The sequence below is a fragment of the Oxyura jamaicensis genome, chromosome 3 (genome assembly GCF_011077185.1).
Source record: "Oxyura jamaicensis isolate SHBP4307 breed ruddy duck chromosome 3, BPBGC_Ojam_1.0, whole genome shotgun sequence".
Taxonomy (NCBI): Eukaryota; Metazoa; Chordata; class Aves; order Anseriformes; family Anatidae; genus Oxyura; species Oxyura jamaicensis.
In genome coordinates, this window is record NC_048895.1 from 52213470 (window position 1) to 52230918 (window position 17449).

Here is a 17449-nt window from a genome sequence, read left to right on the forward strand (position 1 = left end):
ACTAAATTCCCTTGTGAAATTCACAAGATGCCTACTTTTGATACCGAAATACTTCAAAGAGGAAAATCAAAGTGATAGACTAATCAAAAATCAGGATACAAAAAGATGATAAGATGAAATGAAAGTGTTTAAAGTCACTTATAACTTGATTGTAGTTTATACAAGTCTTACATAATTACCATTATTAATGCAAGGCAGGAAGTATATATTCTACAATACATAGTCACAGTGGTGAAAAAATATTGGTAAAAATGTTTTTTTAATTTAAAGGTCATTTAAATTTTATCTGATGTTTATTTTAAATACAAATATATTATTCAAGTATTATAATTGTTAATGATAATAAAAATAATATTTGAACTGTTATTACTGAATTAATTTTAAGTTAGCATTTATTTTTTCTAGTGAATCTTTTAAAATTCCTTACTTGTGGCATCGATCTTGCATTGCTTTTATTTCTTGCATGACTGGTAGTTCTTCCTGAGATGGAGGCTTTATTTCCACATCCTGAAGCATACTAAGAGCACGCTGTTTGAGCAGACCCAAAGATGATAGCTGGTGATCCACTTCCAAAAGGAAGCTGCTGTGGTAATCCAGGAGTTCCATGAGCTCTGTTTTAGAAGCCTTTTCTATTGAGCTTTCTGGTAAACGATCCTGTAGTTGATCTATTGCTACAGTGGCTTTCTCAATCTATGTAAAGAGATGCAGTCTCTTAATGAAATTAAAAAGAATTTAGTAGAACTGATATAAAAATGTGCTAAACCCTGTGCTGTATGCTGTAGAACAGCTGTGATAAAGGGCTGGTGCAACAATCTCTATAGATCTAAATCTGTGACCTAATGCTGCTAGCTGTAGCTAGGTAGCCCTAGCTCTTCACACCAGACTAGGGCTTGCTAATGGTCTGTTTTGTTGTGATGAGTGTCTCCATATTTATATATATATATAATCATTTATGATCATTATTGCCGTACGACTTAGACCTTTAACCCCTTATGCCCCTATTTGGCATAAGCCACGTAAATAAAAGAAAGATTATCCCCATTCTCAGAGAGACTGCAATCTGAGCATAAAATAATGGACAATGACAAATAATGAGAGTCAGGTAGGATTTACAAAAAAAAAAAAAAAAAAAGAGAGAGAGAGACCAGAAGTTACCTTATCATTAAACCCTTTCCAGTCCTGTACTGCATCTTCTAAAATTTTCTCTTGTTCTTGGGCTACATTCTTGAGCCGTGTCCAGCGCTGCCAAACTGTTGTCATTGATCTACTTATAGTTGCTTTGCTGGCATCATTGCTAACTTTTTCCAGCTGTGAAGCCTTTTCTTCTAGAGCTGTGATCTTCTCATGGAAAGAATTCACTATGGACACGAGAGTCTGCAAAAGCAAAATTGAGCATAAAGTTTTTTTTTTTGTTTTGTTTTTGTTTTTGTTTTTGTTTTTGTTTTTCAATGCAATACACTTGCAAGCAGATGAGCCACTTCCAGCCACTGTAGGTTAAAAGGAGGTACCCTACATTGAGTGAGTTGGTTAGGTTCCACTTATTCCACTGCAATACATAAGATACAGTAACTGGAAGGACCTGGTCCAAATTGCACTTCTCTGGAAGCAGCAGCAATCTAGTATAATCAGATTTTCTCTTTCATGCTAAAATCCCAAAAGGGATGGAAATGAGTGTTCAGAACATTTTCATAGCAAAGATTTTAACCTCTATTATTAGAGCCTAAAAACAAACAAAAAAAGCAATTCAAGTGCTTAAACTCATCTATGTCATTTTCAAATCTAATGTCATTTTAGATATCCAGGTGTACCAGGATACTCTGATGAAGTTTGCAGACATGACAGTGCTCTTAGGGGAGTTTCCTGCCTTTATGAAGAGAGCTGGAAACCAGTTGGGATGTCTGAAGTCTCTCTAACTGGCTCTACCAGTTATTTAGTATATTAAGGTATATTAAGGTAGCTGTATATTAAGGTAGCTGTATATTAAGGTAGCTGTATATTAAATATACCAGTATATTAAGGTAGCTGAATGGCTGCAGTGAGGGCAGCATCCTAAATGCTAGAGGAGAAAGTAATTCTTGTAACATTTATTTCTTTTAGACTAAATGAGTTAATATTAAATCCTATTTTTTTGTTGTAGTAAAACTATTCCATATGATGCAGAAAGAGATGGAAATTTCTCTTCTGAATTTTGCATAGGGTACACAATCTGGGGACTCAAGACTGTTAGGAATTTCCTGGCTTCTTCCAGTCCCCTACAGTCACAGATGCGCACACTGGAAAAAGGTTACAAAATATCTGTCCCATTCATCCGACAAGTATAATGTGTGTTCTGCACAATGCAAAACAGCTCTTAATGTGCTATAATATTTATGAGCTACAGGAAAAGATCTAAAAACTCAACTTCAGGTTTTCATAGGTAAAGACCTACATAAAATATTTTAATTTTTAACTGAAGAAAAAGAATTTCATATCATTTCCAGCACTTTACCTTATGTGTTAGCAATTTCTCTTCTGCTTCATGAGAAGCAGCAGCTTTAGCTACTGAAAATTCCGATAATTTTTTCTCAGCCTCATTCATCACTTCAATAACCTTCTGTCTTGCTGTCTGATATTCCTGCCACTCAGAAGCACACCTTAAACAAATAAAGTGCCAGAAAGAACAATTTAATGCAATATAAAACCATTATTTTCCAATAAAGAGATAGACTATTTTGTAAAGAGCACACATACAGAAATGTATGTTGCTGATTTTCAGCTGTGCCTTAGAGACTGCTAGAAACTGTATTCACAGCTTGGCATTTAATAGCCTTCGATAGTCTTTTCCTCAGTGACTTTGTCTAGGTTGTGTTTCAAACTCATCCGACCTTTTGGCATCCAGAACATTCTGGAATAATGTGTAACACAGTAATGTTGGTTAAAACAGTATTTCCTTGTAGTTTAAAATGTCTGCTTCAATTTTATTTGTTACTGCATGGTTCTTGTACTATGTAAATTAGTCATTCCCTATACATCCTCTCGATGCTTTTCCAAACTTTATATAACTTTATCATATCTTCCTCAGGATCACACTTCTAGTCAGTGGCAGAAGTGAAAAACAGAATCTAAGAGTTCTGAATCCCAATATCTGCTTCTGTTACCAGTAGCACAGTTTACAATACTCCAGTTAGGTGACAAATCAAGTGTTGTGATCTCTTTCTTTCATCACTAACAAAGTGATCTTGAAAGAAAGAAAAAAAGAGAGAGAAAATCATACCTTTGCAACAGTTCTTGCTGGGTTTTAGAGTCTTGCTTTGTCCCTTTGCCCTTTTCTTCCAATGCACCTAGATTCTGCACAAGCTGTTCTCTTACTGTGGCTTGGATAAAGGGCTCCATCTCAGACACCAGACCCTGTAACTCCTTCAAATGATTACTGAACTGACTTTCTGTGCTGAAAAATTCAATGTGGTTCCTTAAGTTCCCCTCCGAGTTCTCAACATCAAGACCATTTCCTGCTAAATGTAGAAATTCCTGAGCATCCTCAAGCCAGTCGCTCGCTATCTGCATCACTTGGTAGTATCTTTGGCAACGGCTATATAGTTTATCCAAAGTAGCCTGAAATGGAAGTGAACATTATATAGACACAGACAAAAAATTCACACTAGCAACAAATATATCCTCATCAGAGTCTGGATTTTGCCCATGTTTACTTTCTTTTCCCTGTAGTATATCTAAAACATAGGTCTGGAGAGACCAGATGGAAGTAGGTTTTGAGTCAGCCAGCATTTCTATGTGCATGGATATGGGCATATTGAGGAAATCTTACTCCCCCTATGTTCACCAATGGCAACAGGTCATGATCTAAGGTGTCAAAAAAAAAAGACAATAGGATTATTAAAATGAATCCTTTCATGATGATTACAAACATCAAGCCACAGAGTCATATTTTTCAGCTTAATGAATGAGAAGCTAATGACACTGAGGATGCACTAACCTGTCTTATGTGTATAGCTTCTTGAACTTCACCATCTAGTTCTGTTAGCTCAGCAAGAGTGTTTTCCAGGTCAGCAGGTATCAGCTCTTTCGCTTTTATATATTTCTCTTTCTCTTTATTGCTCAGTGCATTCATCACTCTCAGGCTTGACTGCACTTCTTCCTGATGTATCTGAACTTTTCGGATTTCTTCTTGGATGCTTTGCAGTTTGAGGTCCAAAATCAGTGTTTCATTGAGTTCTGTTTTAATCCATCTCAGCCAGTCAAGTGAGCGGCGGATTTCTGTTTGGAAGTCTATGCTTTGCACAAGTCTGTTCTCACAGTCCATCACTGTGTCTCCAATGGCAGCATGCAAAGATTTTAGTTTGTCTTGCCAAGACTGCAGTTGGTGATTTGTTGTCTCACATGCCGATGGGTCAAGCTGAGGAGAAAGGGCTTCTATATGTTCAGTTATTCGCTTCAGAAGACTCCCTGAGTCTTGCAAGCTGCCCACTAGAGAATGGTATATTTTCAACTTTTCCTCTATTGGGAGCATTTCTTCATTTACCTTAATCTGTTCCTTCTTCACTGCTTCTAGCTGTGCTTCGAGTTGTGTACACATTTTCTCATGTTCCTGACATGCTTCTATTGTGTCTTCCAACAGGTTGATTTTCTGTTCTATTTGCCTCTTCAGCTTGTGATATAAAGTGACAAGTTTTAACATTTCGTCTGGCTGCCATGGCTGACCAGTGCTTCTAAAGGCCTCCTTCTTCTGGTTTAGTTCATCCACTGCTGCACCAAGGCTCACAACTTCACCTAAGAGATCTCTGTAGGCCTGCTGAAGTGACACAGCTTCTTTGGCTAAAACAGCAGCTGGAGCTTTGTCCATATTAATAAATTGATCTTCTAGCTCAGTCAAGGCTTTAGCTGTCAACTCAATCAAAGAGGCATATTCTTTTCGAGCATAAATTGTTTCACGAACCTTGTGGAATTTATCTTTTGCCAGAGCAGTAACAGTATTGAATTGCTGTGGGAGAATGTTAAGCTTTTCATCCAGATAAGAATGATCCACTTCATTAAGTGATGGTAGGATTTCTTGGCCATCTCTTTGCAGAGCAAGTAATAGATTTTCATATTCTGGAGATTGCTCAAGAATCTGTTGATATTTGGACAACTGGGTGTACAGTTCAGAGTTACTATTCATTACATTAACTTCTGGGAATGTGACAATATCAGCTTGTTTTAGCCAATGGCAAACTTTATCCAAATCTTCTTTGAAATATTTCCTGGAAACTATATTTTTCTCCAGTTCTAACAATCTCTGATTACACTTTTGTAAAACAGTGTCATATACATTCTGTAGTTCTTGCAGTTTACCTAACACCTCACCCTTTTCTTGTTCTGTTGCTTCTTTCATTAAATCCCTTCCTTGAGCCCACAGCCCAGTGACTTCATTTTGATAGGTCTTCAGGTTAGCCTGGGCATTCTTACAAGCCTTAATCTGTTTGTTCACATCTTCTGGAAACAGACAGATATGTTCTGGAAATGTTACCTTCTTCTCATGTTGGTGAATTTGGTTAGTAGCTTGAAAGACTGCCATGAGAAACTGTGTCTTTTCAGATAGTGCTTTATTCAGGTGTTTTCTCCTCTGGCCAACCAGATTGCTGAGGCAATCTACATGATGCTGTGCATCAGAAAGTGCTTTCTGCAGCTCTTGCCTTTCATTGAGTCCTAGGTTAGTCATTACCCTATCAGCATCTTTCAGCAGCGTCTTCAGAACAAGCTGCTTGGCTTCAAGCTCACTACAAATGGTAAGATGATCCATGAGAAGACTCTGAGCCAAATCTGGAGGAGGGCTCTGTTTAAGAGCCTCTGAGATACTAGGTTGCTGCTCCTCTGCCCATTCCATTAGTTCTTGAAATCTGGAATGCACCAAACTGAACTCTTCTAAGGTTGAAATAGAAACTTGAATTTTTCTTTTGACAAGGTCCTCCAGCTGAGTCCAGCGATGCTCAAAATGACCAAACTGCTCCTTTACTAATTCTTTGTCATCGAGATTTAGATGTTCCACCATCTTTTGTTTTTGATCTTTCAAATCTTCCAGAGCAAATCTCCTCTCCTGTAGTGCCAGTGCCAATTTTTGCAAAGCTTCAAGGTGCACATTTGTACTTTCAGCGTCAGATCTGTTATCAAAATGGATAGGACAGAAATGAATGATTATGGCAGAGTTTTAAAAGAGGCTAGGATAAATTATGAGCCCACTATATGTTGAAATCAACATCATGTAAATACCTACAGCTATCAGATTCTTTTGAGGGTACCGGTCCTGAATATCAATTACAAAGTTTAACATTTTTATTCCTCTCTCTTTCACTTGCAATATGGTCATCAGGTTGACCAAACAAATTAATATCAGTAATACACAGCATACAGGTTATATTGCACATTCAAACAACCAGAACACAGTAACAAGAAGTAATGAAGGTGAATAGAACGGTAGTAGACTCCTGCAATGTTACACACAGCCTGTGTGTTTATGCTATACATGAGTGAAAAGCAGCTGCAACAGTTTAGCAGCAGCAGCTAAGCTTAAGTATAATAGTCTAATAGGTAAAAAAATGACAACAAACAGAAATGAAAAATTCAAACAAAACAGTCAAAATGCTTGAAATATCAGAAAATGTTATACCTCAAGATGGGATGAGTCAGTACTTGCCTTAAAGACAAAGATAGAAGTTACAGCTCCTCAAACTCTCTTTATTTCAATACAAGTAATTATGTTATAATTAATAGGGGAGGCCTGATTTAATTTAGGCATGGCAAAAATGTATTTTTAGCAGATCCACTTAGAGAAACTCTGTAAACAGCTCTTTCAGTGTGTATGGAATAAGCCTTGTGTGTGCTCTTCTTTTTTACCTAGCCAGGTTGTCCCACTCCTTTGTGAGCTTTTCCAAGAAAACTTCAACTACATTCATGCGATCATGGTAATTCCCTGTCCTCTGCAGATCCTCTTCCCTCTGTATGAGCAAACTGTGTGCCTGAAGGCAGAGGTCCAGCCACTGGTTGCTCAACTGTCCAATTTCCTTGTGTTCAGGTGATTCCTGCCCTTGGGTTAGTTTGTTTATCTTCTCAGTCACAGAGGTAAGAGCTGACTGCTTAGACTGTAACTTCTGATTGAATTCCTGAAAAAGATACAAACCAAAACCAATACAGTGTCACTTACTTTAAATTATATGATGAAATTTAAATACAAACTCTGAAATTAATATATTGTGTAAGTACTACTTATCTACCCAGGCAAATGTTGTGTAAATGTTATTTAGAAAAAGGTTAGGGGAAAGGAGATAGCACTTTTTCCCCATCTTATCAGATGAGGACAGCAAACCAGAGCAGTTTCCCAGTGCCACTGATAGAAAGAAATCAAAAGCAAGTGACATCTTGTTGTCCAGGTGCCTGGACTAACGCCTCTTCTACCTACATTATTGCAAGCAAGATAATCAGATAATCAGGGTCTCATGAAAATTCATTCTGCAAATACTGTTTGTAGCTCTTTTTTTTTTTTTTTTTTTTTTTTTTCCCTTTTTCACTAGATACTGAAAAAAGGAAGCAATGCCAATGAGTCTGTGAACCCCACATCCATATTTTGCATTGTATCCATTTCTCCAATAGTGACCATTATTCTTGTCATTAATGAAACAAAGCCAACAATTATTCAGGTATGATTACTATTTAAGCTAATAAACTCCAGTAGACAAATGAGCTCATCTGTACACACATGTACTGAATAAGAAGTCACAGAGAACCCAAGAAAAGAATATACATTATACTGACAGTTAAAGTAATCAAATATTCTTTGGCACTTACACACTGTCTAGGGTAAATACAATCTTTTCCAAATTCTAGTTCCAATAACTAAGTAACTATGCCCAGCTCCAGCACTTTGCTGGGGTGATTCATTTTCACTGAGGGCTTTTGGATGTCTGGAGAAGACATGCTACTGCCCTTCTCTGCTTTCTCTGCTTCCTTCTTTGTTACTGCCTCAAATGGAGCTAGGCATCTTCCTACACCAGGGGAATACAAGGGAAAAATACAGATTGCATCACATCTGACAGTATAACTGAAGCCTGTCATTTGTAATAATCAAAAGTTCTTGACTGAAATAGTGAAGTACAGACTTCTGCCTCTTCACAGACTCCTTTAATGATAGTTAGTGTAGCAGGTCTTAGACCGCATTGTGCTGAGGTGTATTCAAGAGCTACGACTTTGTTCTGACACTTTAGAACAGAAAAGAAGTGCTGTTTACTTCTCAACTAACTCCTGGCACATCAGAAAAGAAAACACAAAGTCTAGACTAAAATTGAAAAAGCCAAACATTTAATCAGTTATCAAATAAATAATTCGTTTTCCTGTTTCTTCTTGTTATTTTACTGATGTTTGAGATGTGTGCAGAATAACGATGGAAAATATCAGTAATGACTGAGGACCTGAAGGCATTTATCTTACTACTGAAGGTAAATTAAATTGGTTTTCCATTATGCCAATGCTCTTGTGCTTTTCAGAGTCCAGCAAAATTGAATAGTCTCCTAGACTGATTTTGAAATAGAACTGAATAATTTACAAGTATTGGAATCAAAGAACTTAGCAAGCACGAGTTGCAGACCTTATCTTCAGATCCACTGCAATCAGAAATTAGCCTTTTAAAAGCAAAGGCAAATCAAAACAATAGGCTGCAAACTGTCTGCTGTTAAAAGGAAAAGGAAACAGAAAAGGAAAAACACAGAAAAATAGTATTGTGCTGTGTTTTGCTCCCTGTGTCACACTGTAGCATCAATAAGGAAACCTTTCCTCTGTCTTCACTGTTCTTGCTTAGAACATATTAGCAATTCTATGCAACACATGTATATAGCAAGTACTGTAATTAAATCAGCCATAGGATGAATGTCTTCTTTAACTTCTGCTCTTAGCCTAAACTCTCCTTACCTTAACCTGGAGTACCATATTCTGGGCAATGTTTAGCTCCAACTCTGCACGTCTCCTTTTCAAATTCTGTAGTTGTTGATCTGCATCCTGGAAATATATCCAGAGCTCAGCCTTCATTTGTTTTATCTCTTCCCAACCTTGAGCCAAATACTGTGAGTGCATTATCTGTTGCTCAATCTAGCAGGAAAGAAGAGGATAGAAAAGAAAAGGAGTAATGCAGCTATTTTGCAGGATTGGAAGATGAATACCTTCTTCCTCCCAGCACAATACTGTACTCACAACAAATTCCTGTACTAGATTCTGAAGGGGCTAATATTATTCACAAAGAGACTTAACCTTCAAAAGTCATAAAAATCAAATCTATCCAAGTTGTGAAAATATTCACCCCTGAGTGTAGCAAGTTGTCCTGGTTTCAGTTAGGACAGAGTTATTTTTCCTCCTTGTAGCTGGTAGAGTGCTATGTTTTGGATTACGATGAGAAGAGTGCTGATAACATGCTGATGTTTTAATTGTTGCAGAGCAATGCTTACACTAAGCCAAGGACTTTTCAGCTTCTCGCTGTCCTGCCAGCGGGCAGGCTGGGGGTGCAGCAAGAGCTGGGAGGGGACAGACCCAGGACAGCTGACCCAAACTGGCCAAAGGGGTATTCCGTACCATCTGATGGCATGCTGAACAATATATAGGGGTGGCTAGCCGGGGTGGGGGGCTGGCTGCTCGGGGCTGGGCTGGGCATCAGTCAGCGGGTGGTGAGCAATTGCATTGTGCATCACTTGTTTTGTACACACTATTATTATTATTTCCTATCTTAATAAACTGTCTTTATCTCAACCCACAGGCTTCACTTTCCCATTTCTCTCCCCCATCCCAGAGAGGGAGGGAGGAGGGTGAGTGAATGGCTGTGTGGTGTTTAGCTGCCAGGTTAAACCACAACACAAGCATATTTATATCTGTATTTCAAAGTGTTCTAAGTCTTCAGTTAAAGCTTAAATTAACTGTGTAATTTGTAATGCATATTGCATTCCAAGAATAATGGAGGACTATGCCCTATACACCTTCACAATGACCAAAAAACCTCTTAAACAAAACACTTTAATTTTAATTTGCCTAGCCCAGTAATTTTGCCTATATGACTTTTGTAAAATGCTGAGAACAATGCTTAAAGAGTATTACTGAGCCCATTAATCACCTTACACCAGTAGTCACAGAGTTTCTTTTGCTTCAAACCAGAAGTAGGCTGCCTTTAAGGTTTAGACTCTCTATCAGTTCAATATATCTGAGTGCTGCCTTGTCTGTGATCTCTTTTTTTTTTTTTTCTTTCCTATTATTTTTCCACTACTTTATATATAAAAGAAGAATCTCATTTTGGTGTTTGGGATGCTTTCTAGTTACTCAGTATTTGGACTGCAGTTTTTTGTATGGATTACTTGGATTTGCACAATTTGCTTCTCTGGTATGAAAGACTGTTACTGTATGTGTTAAAATTTTTACCCTTGGTAGAAGTAGTTTCAGGAGTTTTTTGTGTGTGCATGTGTGAAACTAAAATTTTCATGGTTAAAAACCCAGGAATCCTAATAATATATTTTTTCTAATAAATTACGTTTATTTTATTTTAAAACAAATCATTAAGGTAATTTGAAACTTAAAACTGAGGTACGCTTCTATACATTCATATGCTAAAATTGATGCACTCTGGATAAATTACATAGATTTATGAGTTGAATTATAATAAAAATCATGATTATAAAGAATATATCAGTATATCCTAATAAGAAGAACATCAGACTACTGTTGAATAAATAAATAAATAAATATGCATAATATTTAAATAAAAATAAGAATTAACTGAATTATGTTTTATGAAAACAAATAATTTGGAACTGGTTTTCTGCAAGATGATGTCACGTGTGGCTTTAGGACATCTTTTAGCCCCTCAGTACCTCTCACATCCTTTGTCCCTTTTCTTTTTATTACTACCAGGATAGCACTGTGTTTTTTATAATATCTATATTATATATCTATATATATGTATAAAAAGAAAGAAAAGATAAAATGTTTGTGAATGAAATACTTAAGATGAAATATCTTAAGATGAATACTTAAGCTAATATTTCTTTAAACCATTACCCAATATGACCTTCTTAAAAGAGGACAGATTAAAGCAGTTAAAGCTTTAAAAAGGATTAAAAGCTGGTTATCTTGTACCATTTGTTTTGTTTGTTGAATATCTGTTGCTGTACTCTTCACTGTGGCATCTGACAGATCACACATGGAGCACAAAAGATCCAAATATGTATTGGCTTGTTCCTGCAGAGCCCGGAAATGTTTCACCTGAGGGAAGACAACCCTCAGATAAATTCAGCTTATGGAATATTTATTCTTTTATTAACATCCCATGTTTCAGTGTTTGAAATTTAGCTCATTACTTCCAAGAGAAGAAATGTAGACATATTGCATTTTATTAGAAACAATGTAAAAAACATGGAAAAGAGTAACTCTTAAAAATTTGATTGTCATTGTCCATTTAGCAAAGTGCTTAGAGGCATGCATTACCTAGCTTATTTCTTTATAATTAGGAAGGTTTGCATAGACACACACAGAGTTTCAGAACGGTGACTTACTTTCCCAAGGTGAATGGGAAGCAGGGCTTTATTCGATTACTAAAGTGTCTTGTTGCCTATACCTATAAAAATCTCTTGCATCTCAATAGATCATGAAGGATCCAAACCAGTGGCAAAACAAGTTTTCCACACCGTCTGAAACCCTCTCAACATCTAGAACTGACAAGATCTGACAACACTATTCTGTTGAGAGTTCTTCCTCTTGCTATTGTTCACAGAAGCCCATCTCTCGGTGAAGATTTTCCTCATTCCACAAGAAAATGGTGGTATCAGTGTGAAAAAGCAGGCTTATACCTGCATATAACATACCTCCTAGAGTCCCAGAGAGGAGGTTGACCAACCACTCAGAGGGCCAGTGGCGGGACCTTGTAAACAAGAAGTTGAATACACAGCAGTGCGCCCTTGTGGCAACCCTGAATTACTGCATTAACAAGAAAACAGCATGCTGAAGGAAGAGGATTATCCTCCTATGCTTAAACTTGTCAGGCTGAGCCTGGTGTATTGGGTTCAAGTTTCCCTCTTAACAGAAGTGATATCGGCAAGCTGATGCAGTTCAGCAAAGGGATAGTGTATATGGGGCAGTATCATGTGGCGTTTAGGAACAGGGTTTGTCCAACCTAGAGAGGGGAAGCTAATTGCCGTCTCCTATTATTTAAAGGGTAGGAGGAGAGGTAGGAACAATATCTAGAAGACAGCCATACTGTTCTTAGAGTTGAGCAGAAAAAGGACTAGAGGAAAGGGAAATCAAAATCTGTAGTATTTCAAGGTGGCAATTAAGCTATATGGTAGATGAGAAAGCCTTGAATTTCTGCACTTTGTGTGTCAAACCAGTTTAGTTTGAAAACAATGTACAAATCTGATAACCACATATATTAAGTTACGAAAAATAATTAGAAAACAAATAAAACATTTTAATCACTAATGTGAGCTGGAGGCAGTTCTATACTTACAGACTGAAAACTTATTTTAATTGACTGATAAACAGATTCTGTGTTGATGGTACTATGGAACCAGGTCTCATGTAGGAACTTTAGTAGACAGACAGATAAGCAATTAGACAAGCAGAAAGACACAACCTCTCTGCTAAATACAGCTATGGAATATCTGAGCAGGTTTATCTAATTAGCCAACTGTTTTCAAGTAGCATATTTCTAAGTATTAAGCAGAGCTAACAAAAGCCCTGTGTGGTTTTTCACCTAAGGTTTTTTCCTTCAAGGTATTCCTTTTTGAGCTGAGGACAAAAAATGAGGCTACACAGGTGTCTGAGGAGGCTAGAGGGAGTACCTAATTTCTGTTAATATAAAGCTCTTACATGAAATCACCTCATTAAGGATAACTGAGCATATTCAAGTGTTGAACTTTTACCTGTTTAACTGCATCTGCCAGGCTGAAGGGTGGCCAGGTACTTGGCTTTAATTCTGACTGTATTGTAGACAGCCAAGTCTGGCACTGTTGTAGGGTATCCTGATGATTAACATGCTTTTGGAGTTCATGTTCCAAACTCTGGTACACCTAAAATAAACATTTTGGAAGTTCATTACATTTTCAAACGCCATTATTGTCTCTCTTCCCACACCTTGCAAACTGCAGAAGAAAAGAGAACTGCTAAGACCATAGTTACTTTAGCCCTTGTACAACAAACTACCATGGGATAGTTAACTCCTTAAGCTCTGACTTCATCTTGCTCATTTGTGGATAAAATGGACAATATTTAAAGCATAACTACTAGAAAGAGAAAATAGAGATGAAAATGAAGACTATTTTCTCTAATTTCTGTATTCCTGTCCATCATTTTACCATCGTTACAGTATGAGGTTTTACCTTCCTCTACAACTCTTACTGACTGAAGATTTTTTTTTTTTTTTTTTTTTTTTTTGAAACCATGCTGTCCTGATCTCCTAATTGGATTAACAACTGACACAGTTAGCCCTTCTTTATTGTATATTCTGGTTTAACTAAGACAGACAGTATTTCCTTGCACATAATTAAGACCAGTTATTTATGTATGCAAACAACTAGCACTAAAAGTGTAATTTGCTCCGTCATTTTTGAAGTAGGAATAGCTTTATTTTCTTGACTGTGACTGCTCAGAAGCTTCTGTAACATGAATGCTGCAAGGGAGTGGAGAAATTGAGTACAAACTTCTGGATGATATGCAGCTAGTTATGCTGGCTGCAAGGCAACATTTGGATCACAAGAAATTCATCTACACCACAGTAATGATGAAATGCTATATTAGGAGCCTATAGGCTCAATTTATTTTGAAACAGTAGAAATGTATACCATTTGAAGAAACAGAAAGCAATTACAAAAAAAATAAAAATAAAAATAAAAATAAATAAAAAATATATATTTGTTATTCTTAAACTGTATTAAAAATATTTTTGAAATAAGACTCACCCTTTGGGCTGTACTACATATGGCAGAATAGCTGTCCCTTGTCCCCTGAAGATGGCTTTGTATATTTTGCTTAAATTTTGCTTGAAGATGTTCTGTGCATTGACTGATCAAATAATCACCTTTACTCTTCAGGTTGTTCAAACGATCTTCAAATCCTTCAATTTCTTCCATGATAGCCTAAGAAATAGTTAACATATTTTGAATAATATTTTAAATTTAGAATATGTTCTGATCACTCCTTGTCTTCAGATGTGGAAACAGGTTTTCAGACAACATGTATCGTTACAGTCAAGCTATTATAATATACTTTCATTGTAAAATCATTGTCAAAAGTCTTTACATAGATATTCCACAGAAATGTTTGCAGCACTTTACTTTTGTTGTAACGTGTAAACATTATATGCTCATGCCTCAAAACAGAGTGCCATTTATCTTCCTTTGATCTCCAGGGTTCCATCAAATTCTCTTGTGTCTAATGCTAAGGACAAAACCTGAAGCTGATTCCATAAGCTCTTCAACTGTAGAAAGATCTTTGCATCAGCTTTGGCTGAGCCATTTTTTTTATTCAAAGAGGTTACTTAAAGAATAATACACTAATCACAGTGAGGTAAAAGGTTTCAATATTTGCCCCTGGAATCCTAAGTGTGTATGTGGTGGTGGGGATTGGATTATGTTTTATTTTATTTTACAGAAAGTATCAGTAACTGAGGTAGTGAATGCTTATGACTGATAACATCAGTAACAATACCTTGAATTAAATCAATGGATGAAATATGACAATTTCATACAAGGGAAAAATACTTGAAAATTTATTATTATTTTTCCTTAAAAGTGTCAGAGTCAAAAACACCTTAGGAGTAAAAATACCCTAATCTGCCTTTTTTGGTCTATTTCTTGGAACTTCTCAGAAAGGATATGACATGAAATTCAGATCAGAGTACAACAAAGCTCTTGTGCAGGTTCGATTTGATCCAAGATACAGTGCTACAACAAGGTAAATATGTTAACTGTATTAATGACACTGGTGCTCATTTTCACAGTTAACGGTAGGAGGAATAAAACAGATGAATGAGAAATCACTAGAGCTCTGGAGTGAAGACACAGAAGCAGAGAAGAAAAAAAATAATTTACCCAATAAAGAAGGTTTACCAAAGTACCAAACCCACCTTATGGTTGGCTAGTTGCTGAGTGATTATTTCAAGATTGTTACTCTCCACGAGGTCAGGGCTAACCAGCCTGCTGGACATATGTAGTAACCATTTCTCTCCTTCTTGCAAATCACTATTGTAATCCTCATGTTCTTTTACTCTCACCTCTAAAGTTTCAACATATGCCTGCAGGTTCACAATGATCAAAATTAAAACATAAGAAGAATAAAAACCGAACACCAAGACCTTGAAAGCATAGTAAGAGTCTTCCAAATTTATATTCCTGTGAGTGAGTCCTGTGATTAGACTGTTAAACCAGATACCAATGGGATTAATTGTGTGAATAAAATCTGTGGTACAGAGCAGCATTTTCATTTGGGGTGAAACACCATACTGAGAAGGTTGAGGAAAACAGTGAAGATTCTATTTCTTTAAGAAAAGAAACATTGTGAACTTGACATTAAATTCATTTCAAAATAGTTATTACAGACACTGAGACTGCACATGACCTACAAAATGCTATGGTTAGGTCTGTGCTCCTTAAAGCCTTTGTACATACATACTGCTTGTGACTGTAGTACACAAACCAAGAAAAAATAAATAGAGATATATATTTTTTTTCCCTTTAAAAAAGCTTTTTCATGTACTTTACTGCATTTAAGTCATCAAAATTATGTCTACTACAACAGATACCAGTTTTGTGGTACAAATCAGGTTGTAAAAAATTAAAAAAATCAGCTGTAAAAAAAATAATTGTTGGATGGATGGATTGGAAATTAAAGGGACTTTTAAAAGATAAGTACTAACATGGTTTGTGGAGCTTTTCCTTTTTAGGGGTATAACCTATTAAAAGCTGTTGCCATAATCATACTTCAGGACATATTTAGTATTACGCGTTTCAAAGTACTACTATATATATGTAGACGTATGAATCAATGTTAATTTATATTGTCCTTGCTGAATTAACTTGAATCCATTTTACGGTTCATTTTCTCCAGTGACCTCCATTCAGTAATGAAACTAGATTAAATGAAGTTTGTGTGAGATTTAGCAGAAACAAGAGACAAATAAAAGGTAAGGAAACCTAACTGGCTCTGTGTGCAGGGTGTGACATCACAGCAGTATGAAACAAATAGTCAACTTCTTAAAGAGGGGAAAAATACAGTAATTTGGAAGAACCTTAAGTTTTATTTCTGACTTTTTACCTTTGTTGCACTGCAGAGTTCCTGGTAACTGCTCTGAAGGTCTTGAATGTTGCTCTTTAGAGTCACATCATTCACCAGATCACAAAGTGCTTCTCCCTTTTCAATCACTGATTTTATTGAAGGCTCGTGGGACAGAACGGTCTGCTGTATGGACTACAGTGCAAGCAAGAATAGCAAAATATATATTGAGCACTGAAGATCTATTTCATTCTCTTACCTTTGACCTGAAGTACAGCCATATATCATTCTTTCCAGATGAGAAGAACTTTGCCACTACTATGGGACTATAGTTTTCGAGATATGCCCTGAGAAAACAGCTTTGAAGGAACCTAATAACAATTGATCCTTTTGTGATTGCCTTGTAGCATGTCTAACAGTTTGGAGCTGCTAAAGGAAAGCGAGTTAATATGTGTGAACAGTTAAGGATAAAATTTGCTCTGAGGAACAAATTCTGCAAATAGGTAGGCAATCATCACTAAATCCCTGCCCTTAGGGAGATAATATATAACAGATCAATGCATAAGTCTTTAATATAAAGGGTATCCAGTCTGAGTTCCTGTTGTCATTGTTGCACTACTGGGTCAGACAGCATAGTACATAGCAGTATCTGTCACTTAACAGTGAGATACAAGCTCCTCAAACATGTAGCAAGCAAGAACACAGATCTTCTATATGACTGAGTATTTAAGCTTGCAGGAGGATGGGGTGGGTAAGTGGTTTGAAGAGTAATCCTTGCTGCTGTGTAAGTACTTCTCAGCAACAGCAAAAGCATTGGTATGCTATCAACACTGTTTTAGTCATAAATGCTAAACACAGAGTTGTATGGGCTGCTATGAGGAGAGCTGTCTTCATTCTAGCCAGGCCCAGTATACATCTTATGAAACATATGGAAGCCTGGAGTATTTAATAAAAGCATCATTAAGATAGGCAACAGTTTTGTTCTCAGTTATTTTCTACTCACTTTTACAAGTGGAAAAAAAAATCATCAAAATGTTAATTAAAAACAGAGGAAGCCATAGCAGCTGACTCTCCTGGATGTCAGTTGAACTGGGACATTCAGCTTTAACCAGAAAGATGATTAAGCAAATGTAGATAGGGGAAATGTCTGCAGAGAAGGGAGACCAATTATTTTCTATCCTGGCTTAAATGG

At 36.6% G+C, this 17449-nt stretch overlaps 1 protein-coding gene across 13 annotated transcripts in view; it reads right to left on the reverse strand.

The window, feature by feature from the left end:
• SYNE1 (spectrin repeat containing nuclear envelope protein 1) overlaps positions 1-17449 on the reverse strand; it is a 301148-nt gene that overhangs the window by 121550 nt on the left and 162149 nt on the right. For all 13 annotated transcript variants that reach the window (XM_035322952.1, XM_035322962.1, XM_035322953.1 and 10 more), the window contains 12 exons: positions 16300-16452; positions 15113-15280; positions 13947-14123; positions 12912-13058; positions 11131-11256; positions 8929-9105; positions 6865-7130; positions 3971-6131; positions 3254-3591; positions 2489-2633; positions 1156-1374; positions 428-690 (listed from right to left, as the gene is read on the reverse strand). In XM_035322952.1, coding sequence (XP_035178843.1) covers positions 428-690; positions 1156-1374; positions 2489-2633; positions 3254-3591; positions 3971-6131; positions 6865-7130; positions 8929-9105; positions 11131-11256; positions 12912-13058; positions 13947-14123; positions 15113-15280; positions 16300-16452 — 4340 coding nt within the window. The remainder of the gene's footprint in view (positions 1-427; positions 691-1155; positions 1375-2488; positions 2634-3253; positions 3592-3970; positions 6132-6864; positions 7131-8928; positions 9106-11130; positions 11257-12911; positions 13059-13946; positions 14124-15112; positions 15281-16299; positions 16453-17449) is intronic.